The 10,983-nt window shown below is 43.0% G+C and overlaps 1 protein-coding gene across 1 annotated transcript in view; it reads left to right on the top strand.

Moving 5' to 3' along the window:
* Positions 1-6: 6 nt before the first annotated feature.
* Eip93F (Ecdysone-induced protein 93F) overlaps positions 7-10,983 on the top strand; it is a 45,542-nt gene continuing 34,565 nt past the window's right edge. The window contains exon 1 of the mRNA XM_018507660.1: positions 7-577. Coding sequence (XP_018363162.1) covers positions 484-577 — 94 coding nt within the window. The 5' untranslated portion in view covers positions 7-483. The remainder of the gene's footprint in view (positions 578-10,983) is intronic.

The following is a 10,983-nucleotide window of genomic DNA, read 5'->3' as shown; positions in this document are numbered from 1 at the left end:
CGGTAACTTTGGTCGCTCCTGCCGACGCGCTACATCACGCGTGACGTTGCACCCAGCAGCGCGCACGTTAGCGCGCGGCGACGTGTACACGCGCGCTACCCTTTTCCCTCACGCACGCACGTCTCACGCTCACGCGGCGCGCGTTCAAAGACATAGGAATAACGTTGACGGAAGAGGAGCGGATTGAAGGAGAGGGGTTTACCAGGGAGGGAGCAACGAGGGGTAGAAGGAGGAAATCGGAAAGAGACACGGAAGGGAAACTAGAGCCATAGGGGTGGAAGGGGTAGAAGGGTGAGCAAGAAAGAGGAAGAGGAGAAGGAGGAGGAGGTACGGGAGGACGACGACGAGGGCGACAACGGCGACGACGACGACGAGGAGGACGGAGGAGCGCCGGCGGTGGAGGGGGTGGACATCCACGCGGGAACACGAGGCAGGCGCACCCGGCCGGCACGCGCACACACATCCTAAGATGTGATTTCAAAAATGGCGGATTGCCCCTATGCCCGCTGCATACAAGAACGCAGACACATCCGACGGGAGCTGCTGCGATGGACAAAGAATATGGTCTTCGTAGTCGGTGAGTAAAGAATCGAATCGTTCCGTCCTGTGACAAATTGCATTTCTTCTACTTACGTAAGTGTGATACATATTTTATATATTGGCATGCGTGCGTGCGATGCGTGAAAAAGATCTTTTCGCGCGTGGTACACGCGCGCACCAGGGTGTACGGCCAACAACTGCTCGCGCGCGCGCGCGCTCATCTCGCGTACAAGAGAGGCGTGTCATCAAGCGTGCTTGTTGCATGGGTGCGCGTGTACGTGTATATGTGCCAAGGATGTTCCATATATATATATATATATATATACATATATATATATTTGTCGAAGCGTGTACATGTGCGCGTGTGCGTGCACATTGCACATGCATACGATCGCCTACGTTCCGCGTGGCATGTTTCTGTGTGCGTCGTGGATGTATAGTGTAGAAAGGGAATTTCTATCAGTGTGCGAACGTGAAGAACGAGCGAGATAGGTCAAGAGTAGAAGAGAGATGCGATGAGAAAGAGAGAATGAGAAGGAAAAGAGAGAGAAAGAGAAAGAGAGAGAGAGAGGGAGGGAGAGACAGATTTTGTGTGTGTGTGTGTGTGTATGTGTGTGTAAGAGAGATAGAGAGAGAGAAAAAGAGAGAGGGAGGGAGAGGGAAAGAGAAAACACGCTGGTGGTTGAGACCTGTTGCGAACCGAAACGCCGAATCCTGGCTGACTATGTGCCAGGCGTGACTCCTACTCGCGCCTGTACGTTCAACAGGGTGGTACCACGCTGCCGGAAAATCCGATAATATTCTGTGAGTACTTTCCCGTGCGGTTTGAAGTTTTCGTGAGTGCATCTGTTGAGAAAACGTCTTCCTCTTGATTATCTATTCACATTGTAAAAGAGGTAATTGCGGTTTCTTTTACCGAAAATCACATCTCCAATATAACAATCGTACAATTAACTAACGCAATTAATTAACTGCGATTCCAAAATCGTTTTAGTATTTTTGTCATGTTTCATAAATCGAATTATCACGGATATAGCCTTCCTATATTAAGTTAACTATATACATTGTGTAATACAATTTAGTACTCGATAGCTAGTAACTTCCTACAACCGTTTTTCGTAAATAGATTCTTGCGAATATGTAATTATTCTCTTTTCTGAGACTGATAATCGATAAATCGGTCTATATAAAGATTAAACCACACGTTCGGACGGCAATCAATATATCTATAACTGTCTGATTTTCATCAATATCGAGAACGAACTTGGCAACGGAAAAACAATAGGCCAGATGTTTAGTGTCAAAGACCGCGAATTTATTAATTAAAAAAAAAAAAAAACATATAAATCGTGTTTGAGTGAGAAGTAGATGATCCATCGAAATTTGAATTGGAAAAGGAGATTGGCGCCGGCGTCTCCGTTATCGGTACGAGAAGCTACGAGAAGAATTAGGCGCCGCGCGTGCAATTTCCCGTACAGGGAAGGGTGGCGAAATCAGGCTCGCGAGACAGGCTCTACGACCTCCTCCTCCTCCTCAGTTCACCCTTCCACGTCGGCGACGTTTACCCCTCGTTCGGCGTCGCCGAGGGGGTAGCAGGCGGGCATCGTCAGACGCGCAGAGAATACTGCACAAGCTGCGTGCCTTGACCACAGACAACCGAGCGATCCCGGCCGCCGCCCGAAACCTTCTTTTCTTCTTCTTACGACTATCCGTCCTCCTTTCCCACCTGCCCCCTTTTTCACCTTCTCCCTCCGTCGCCGTCGCCGTCGCCGTCGCCGTCTCCGTCACCGTCTCCCACCAGCCTTCTTCCATCCCGACTTCCCCTTCTTTGCCTTTCGGTTAGTCCGTCAAGGGGCGAGCTCCGGTACTCGCGGAAGGCACGTTTCCGCACGCGTCGGTGTTGCGTGCACTCGCCGTTACGCTTCTTCCTCCACTTTTGTGACCTCTCCCGCTTCGCACCCTCCGTCTCTTTGGCCCCGATTCCCCTCTCTGTCCGCTTTCTGCGCGCCCTCCGTGGTTCTCTCCCTTCCTCCTCCACCGTCATCGTCCGCCGCCACCTCTCGTTCGCGTCGCTCCTCATTTCGGAACGCAGCTGCCGCTGGTGGTCGAGAAATTTTCGCGAATCCTTCCTCGAGACACCCTCCCTCCCTTCCGCTCTCGCCATCCTCCTCGTCCTACCTTCGACCTACCTTCTACTCCTTCCTTGTTTCTCTCGTATTTCATCTTCGTCTTCCGTAGCGAAGAGATCCTAAAAAGAGAGGCCGACAGTGGAAATTCGACGGAAAGTGGTGGAGGCGAGCGGGGCGGATGAGGGTGCAGAGGCGACACGAGTTGCATGTATGCGTCGCGTTCCTCTGCCTCTTCTCTCGAGACTTCCTGCACGATCTTGGAGGATCGACCAGTGCGCGTTCGGAAAAAGGTGACGGGGGGTGGTACCGGCTTTCAAAATCTCGGTAGTGTTCCGAATGGTACGCGCGAGTGTACGCATTGTATTATCAGTTAACGGCGACTACTGTGACGGCACGTCGTTGCGACGCGTCACAGCGGAGGATGAGACGAAAGTGTTCGGAAAGGAAGACGAGTGAATGGTCATCGAAGTAGATAAGCGACGCACGATAGGCATTATGTGGTCAAGTCACGGCAAAAGGTGTCGGTTCAGTGAGTGAATTCTAAAGGCGGTGTCTTCAGAAAAGAGGTCGTCGTCCTTTTACACAATTTACACGGACAGCTTCCAAAGTTTAGGAAACTGTTGCTCCGCCAAGGCGGCAGGCAGGACTCCTCGCCCTTCGAAGGAGTTAGTTACACCTGTTACGCGCACGTCGCTCACCGGTCGGTGATCGATCTCGGTGCTTCGAAGTTTCGATATCGCGAGTGCCTAAGCGAAGCACGGTGAGAGACGCGCGGTAATCGTCACGCACAGCGTAATCCCCGTCGTCGGTTTGCACGCACGTAATCGCGCGATACCCATCGCCGGCTGCCGGCGAGAGGACATGGAATTGGACGTAATGAAGCCTCTTCCCCCGCGCCGTCTCGCCTTTCGTGGTACCGAAGAGCCGAGGGCCAACGGGGAGTCGCGCTCTCGCGAGGGCACCGTGCGCCGCGATTGTCGGCAGTAACGATGTCTGGATTGCGTTATTGCGCCGTCACGACGTGGACGCCGTACGACTGCACGACAGAGGCGGATTCGGCAGACGTTAAAACGCGGAAGTGGATCGACGTAGTATAGGTAAAGGGATCTCCGTTGTGGAACGCAGTTGCGAGGCAACGGCGTGATGCGTGTGCACGTGCGCGATTAGACGCGACAGAGACCACTGCTTAGAGAGAGGAACGAGTCGCGGCTCTTACGATTTTCAGTCTTTACTAGTGATAGCAGTTGAAATTAATCGCTTCTATTTAGAAAGAATGTCATGGACCGGTATTCATAGTCGGTTTTTATTTTAAGACCGTCTTAAGCAATTTAAGTTTAAGATGCTAATACGGCTCTCTGATTGATTTATGATATTTTTATGACTGTACTAAAGATAGTCTTAAATGTAAGAAGATCAAATTACTATGAATACCGGCTATAATTTTGTTTTCTTTGGTTAGACTATGTTAAATTGTACAGACACTTGTTCCCTTGAAGTCGATCCTTTTTCTTCTTTTTTCTTCTTTTACAAAGAAGAAAAAGCTAGTATGCCGATCAGCACGATCTGCTTCAGTGAGGACGAGTCTTTATAATTTAATAAAGTCTAATCGAAAAAAGCGGAGCTATATAACATTTTTTTTTCTAAATAGAGAGCGATAATTTCAGCTCCCATAACTAGTAAAGTTTCAAGATTGTAAGACTTTATTACTGTAACGTCTTTACAAAGAGAAGAATATAGAGTGTAACCTTAGAGAATGCGGCTAGAAAGAGAATTTCGCGTATCAGTGATTATCACAAGTGAGAAGCTTATGTATCAGACTATGTGTAAGAAATAAACGATGTATAAAGAGTTCTATCAAGTAACGCTAGCATCAAATGTCACTTCCGAGTCGTCAAAATGATCACGTTAATTTCTTTGATGTGAAGAAAAGTGAAGGCCCATCTATTTAACACACTTGCCTTTTATTCATGCAAAGCATGGATTATGCGGGTATACTCCACTGTTACACACGTATCCGGTAATATTTCATTGTCTAGTAGAAGATTTATAGAGGATATATAGCTTTGTGAAAGATGTAATATTAATAGTTCTTTAGAGAGCTGAGAATGTATAAAGACCACTAAAGCGTGACATCCATCTCTAAAACTTGAACCGATCAGACAGATAAGGTTATACAGGACATCACTTCCGATTAGTCCGATTACTTCCCGTAATTTGTGCCGGAGAGGCATTATAAATGAAAACCGAACACAAACTTGGGACGTGTGTTTCTAAATAGAGAGCGATTATTAATTTCATCCTTTTTCCTATTGTTCAGTCGCATCCGTTCTTTTTCCGAAAAGGCTCGGCAAGCAGGGCAAGGCAACGCAATGCAAGGCAAGGCAAGGCAGGCGCGAGTAAGGGGGCGGCGGATGGGCGCAGTTACTGCTGATCGTTAAAAGGCGCATAAAAAAGGGAGAGGAGAAGGCGTTGGGTGGATGGGGGCGGTGGGTGGCGGGAGGTCAGAGGAAGCGGCGCGAGAAGTAACAATAAAAATTCGTCGGCGTTCGTGTTTCGTCGCCGTGGTAGGAGCGGAGAGACGTAAGGAGAGCGAAGTGAGGAGTACGACGGGGGGTTAAACCGAGGCAGGAGAGAAAGCGAGAGAGAAAGAGGGAAAGGTTGGGTAGTCGGTGGAGCAGGGTGCGTAATGAAACGATATTGAGTAGCTGTGGTAGGGAGGGTCGCTGCAAGAGGGTGGGGGTCGTCTTCAGCCCTCTCCGTCGATTGACCTCGCTTCGACGAGACGAGGGTGGGAGCAAGCCAGGGGCGGAAGTTGGTAGGGCACGGTGGGGACTAAGCGCCGCGAACTGCTTGGGGGTCGTAAGAGGAAGGGGGTTCGTTAAATTGACGAAAATGACACATCTTCTCTTCGTCCGTTTCCCTCTCGTCTCTCGCTTACCCCGTTACTTCGCTTTTTTCCCCTATTTTGGCGACCGATGCGACGGCGACGGAAACTTCGAGGAACTTCAAAGCGACATTAGCACTCGAAGGGAAAACGGATAGAAATAAATCGCAAAACGCAGTAAAACGAATTGCTGTGTGCGTAATCCGGAAGGTCTTACGATACTATCGATAGAAGGAAGAGAAATAAAGATCGCCGTAAAGTTTAATTAAACTTTTAATGTTATATGCTTTCGTCATGTAACTAAAATTTTTAATCATTTGTTAAACGGTATATACTTTTCTCATTGTTGTATTTTTCAAAAATTTAGATTAAATTGTAGTGCTATTGAACAAAATACTACTGTAAAACAATATTAATCTAGTCTTGATATAATTTTTATAAAAATAATTAATTCATTTATAATATTAGTTGACGAAAATAAAGAAAATAACTATATTATATCAACATTTCTATCATGATAGTGTATTATAAATTAAAAATTAAACCGCTCATTTATATGTTAATCAATAAAAAAATTAACCAAGGCCAAATTTTAACGGACCAAAACAGATGACGCAATATTATTTTATTCACATAAATAATAACGAAAAAACTCATGGAACGTCTCGAATTTAATTTACAATTAGTTCTCTTTAGGTATGAAAATTACAAAGTTAAATCGTAGGACAAAATATTGATATAAAAAACAGACAGACCGATTAAACAAGAAGTAAAAAAAATTCACATCTGACAATTAAGACACAATCCATAATTTCTATTATGATTCGTTTATTTTGTAATTAATATAAAACTTTGTCACAATTTTGCAAAATTTGTAATGCATTGTGTGTCTATTTTTAATCTGTCTGTTTTGTGGTTTTAAAAGCTGTTTTATAGCTTGTATAGTTTCAACTACTTTTTAAATAAATCTCGTATATATTAATCTTGCCGGACTCGTCGCGGCAATTAAATCGTTCCGCTTTGGAACTTTGCACTTGCATAACCGATTGCCTCAGCGCGACGAAAGAAAAGTTTCTCAATGGTCGACTATGCATCAATTGTGCGAAAGGCCATTTTAAATAATAATCGCTCGGACACACGAGTAGCGAATGTTTCGAAACTACAAAATAGGTCAACGTCCGATACAATCGGATAACAAGGTATTAAGTGATTACGTAGACCCTGGAGATAATTAGTGCGGCCGGCTAGCTCGTTAACGAACAACGTTAGCATTTGGTAGTCGTAGAATGGCAAAGCTGGTGCGAATAAAGTATAGATAACCGGCTATCCTAACGGAGAGTTCGGGGAATCCTGTCTAAGTATCCTAACTGATTAAAACGGCATGTCAGTGACGATAAGCTGCGCTCCGATGAATCCATGTCGTACGTTTATTTGACATTCATGGGCACGCAACCGATCTCCCATCGTGTTAGACGACGTCTCGTAACTCCAGTTCATAAATCAGTTACTTCGTTTCCCCGTGCCTCATTCGCCGTTCATCCGAATGCGCCGCCGAGAAGCCCGCAATACGATAAAGCAATTTACAACTACTCCTGTGTTCTTCGCCCCCTTCCTTCTCCCCCTCCCCCGTCCGCACTACGCGAGAAGTTTCTCTTGTCGTGTTGGAAGTTAGATGCTAATTTCGCGTAATTAACGCCCCTGGCTTTTAAATTATTTACGAGATAAATAATTTCGAGAGACTAAATTTACTATATCGCTGGATTATCAGCTGTAACTGCTACCGGTTGAAGCTCGGGACCCTCGCACCGTTTCGTCGATGAGTGAAAATTGCAACTGTAAACGTCAAAACGCAATTATATCGAAATTAGTATTGTCAAATCAAAATCTATTTTTCGATAATTGCAATTCTTAATTCTTCCAGTATCAAGTTTTTACAGAATCGAAAAATTGTTTTGTTGTGTGTAGGATATATTTTCTAATTACAATTTTTAGACAATAATATTAAAAAAATTATATCTTTTTTTGATCGAATTAATAACACTAGTTTACAAGGCTTTGTAAACTAAATGCAAAAGTATATGAAGATTATTTCTTATAGGATAATTGTCGATGCTGAAATATTTTCATCAGATTCGGTTTTTTGAGACGTAAGAGAAGACATTTTTTCCGATATAATAATAAAGTTTTTGAGATTAGAAACCAAGTTAGAAGTGTTGAGCGTTTAATTTTTATTTTTTTATATGACTGATGCCCATTTCCACCGATGTAGATTAACTTTGATCTCGGTTTAATTTACTCTTCATTTTTTTCTAATCTTTAGAACTAGAAAAAGACAAAAAGTAAGTTGAACCGAGTTAAAGTTAATCTGCATTGGTGAAAACGGGCCTGAATCGATTACTAAAGTCTAGCATGTTTTTGTTTCAATATCTCGATAATGTTTCTCAATTATCATCAAATCTTGGTATAGAAATATTTGATTCGCTCTCATCTGTCGCACCTAAATTATTCAAAAAGAAATGTAGTCTCTTAAAAATGACACGCTATGTCTTAAAGATACCTGATGGATTTTTTAGCAATAGATTCCGAACTCAGTATCTCAAAATGTGTGCTAAGAAAAATCGTTTCTTTTTTTCCATTAAAAATGCTTCAAAATTTGTAAACTAGTGTAATCGGATCAATTCTACCATATTGACATTCCATGAATTTATTCTATTGATTAATGTATATCTGGTCTTGTTGATTTATCATCCATATAAAGAATATCAACGAATCTAAAGGATGATAGAACAAGAATAGCAAGAAGTGGATATCTAGCAAGAGATAAAATATCAATTTTTACAAAACTAAAAGCACACGGTACCGTAAATCCTTCCCGTGCCCTCTCACTTTTTTCCCTTCATTTCATTTCACACCTGTCGGATAATAATAATAGGATAAAATGATTACAGTTCTTCGGGCGTTAATTCATTTCAAATGACGGGATGCTTTCCATACGCTCTCCGTCACGATCCGCGAGCGGGCCGTTAGAATATCATTCGCACACTCTGGTGGTGAAGCGAAGCGGAGTTGAAAACACGGGGGCTAATCCGGTGACGGATGGCGGCGGTGATCTGTTGCGTTTTAATCGTCCCTCGTGCGTACGCCGCAAAATTTCATCCGGCGCGAGGCTTCGCTTTATCACGCCGACCGAAACGCCGATATTCAACCGCTGTAGAGAGCTTCACTCGTCTTCTTCGCTCGTATGCGCATCTACGTATACGCGGAATGTGCATGTGTGCGCGAGCTTGTGCGTGTACACGCGTACGTTGAAAAAGCGACATTGTGAGACCGGCACAGTCTCTCTTCGTCTCATTCTCTCGTCGCTTTTCACTTTAGCTCACGTGCACACGTCGGCAATAGCATCTCTCTTCGCACCATTCGCTAACTGTTGCATTCTACATGCATACGAAGCTTGTCTTACTCTCTCTCTCTCTCTCTCTCTCCTCTTCTCTCGTTCTCTCTCTTTCTCGCACGCTTGCTTGCTTTTATCCTCACTCTTGACTTATCCGTTCCTTTCTGTTTATCGTCTCGCCTTTCTTACATCTCGTCTCTTCTGGCTGACCGTTTCAACATTTTCGTTAGCTGTTAGCTATTACCCTAAGCAGCGTCGTGCCATGTAGGATGTGTAACATATTACACAAGTGATATACGCTTTTTAATCCATTAAAAGTACAAATTTCTACGTACAAGTACATTCGATTTACAAAGTATTTTCTCTACAAGTTATAAGCAAATTAGAGTAATATTTATAATGCATATCGAATCACTGTTTACATTCAATCAGCACTCGGTGATTTAAAATTTAATTTTAAATTTAAACAAGATTAATTTAGTACGTATTTTTATAAATAAATAAAATACTTTTTATCTCAATCTCGGAGTAGTCGTTGTTTGTTTTGAAACACTATAGTCACTATACCATTTCATTCTGCTTTGCGTGTTATTTGTGGGACAGATTCAGAGCGACGGAAAGGATCTGGAAAGGTTCGAGTCTTCCTGGCTATCTTATCGGGCGCAGTTGCGGATATTGTGATTACGATTGCGAAAGAAAATAGACGAATTTCGATGGAAATGTAGAATAATCTCGCTTTCCTTCCGTCGATGTTCGTCATATGATCCGGTTCATCACTGTCACTTCTTTGTCATTGACGAATCTACCATGGCCCGTACGATAATATTTCGCGACGCGACTCTTCTCGCGGTTGTAACACTAGACAGCGTACAGCGATAAATGGGTCACCAGACAACGACTCCGCTACCTCGTTTGGTGTCCGATTACCGCTTAGGCAGACGCGATTACGACGAAAGTCTTGTTAGGCGTGCAGCGACGTGGACGAAAAAGTTAAAGTGCCTCATTCTCGAACCCCACTATGTGGAACAAAGTTGCTAATTAATCAAATCTATTTGCTGATTGAACGTTTTAGTTTTACGTTAATATTATCACTGTGTATTTCCGTGCGTCGCGACATTAACTTGAGCAAAACTGATTCGAGAATGTATGATTATCGGATTGCAGGTCTGATACTGTCATAGTATAAGGTATATGTCAGATACGTCAGGTACGTGTCTCCTCAACCGGCTTCAAAGAGGTTGTGATCGTCTGTGAATGTCGCGCCGGAGGTATCTCCCCCTGGAAATTTTCATACGCGCTTGTTGCAAAGAATGGGAGCGGCCATTGTTGCAAAATGATTGCTAGTTACGAGCTGTAGAATAATGAACGGTCGTAATTCCGAGCAGTAATGATACTAAAACTGAGATATCCCGTAAATGTTCACGTAGAGTATATTGACTCGGTTTAAACCATGATTAACATCGTGACTATTATTTTTAACGAAATTCTTTCTTTTTAAGGAAGGAAAAAGAGATTTTTGTTGATCAATAATAAAAGTTTAAAGAATATTTTTTCTATCGAAAAATATTTGGAAGATTATAGAACGGTCTAGAAAAATCACTCAAACTCGTTTTAAAGTCTCGATTTATTTGAAGCATATTATATCATTGAAAATTCGAGAAAAATTGTTCGTACTCGCTTTCGTACATATTTTCGTGTATGTGTTGCGTACAGAATCAAAGTTTTTGGCAATTTCAATTTCAGCTGTTTTTAACGGCCAATAAGAACATGAAATTAATTTAGTTTAGAAATATTTTTTTAAGTCATATGTTGTGACTTTAAAGAACATTTCTAAACTAAACTGATTTTGTGGCTTTCATTGGCCATTAAGGACAACTGAAGTTACCAGATACTTTTAACTGTACACGGAGAGAATTTTTCGTTATTTTTTACCGCAAAATTTATTACAAATTTCATCATGTTTGGTAATAAGCTTGGGACAACTTGACAATAATGAAATATTATCAGTAACGATAGATTTTTTGAAATATACAAGAGAC

Source organism: Trachymyrmex cornetzi, unplaced genomic scaffold, assembly GCF_001594075.2.
Source record: "Trachymyrmex cornetzi isolate Tcor2-1 unplaced genomic scaffold, Tcor1.1 scaffold245, whole genome shotgun sequence".
In the NCBI taxonomy this organism is placed as follows: Eukaryota; Metazoa; Arthropoda; class Insecta; order Hymenoptera; family Formicidae; genus Trachymyrmex; species Trachymyrmex cornetzi.
The sequence above is the reverse complement of the archived record's forward strand: the minus strand, read 5'-3'. Positions and strand labels throughout refer to the sequence as shown.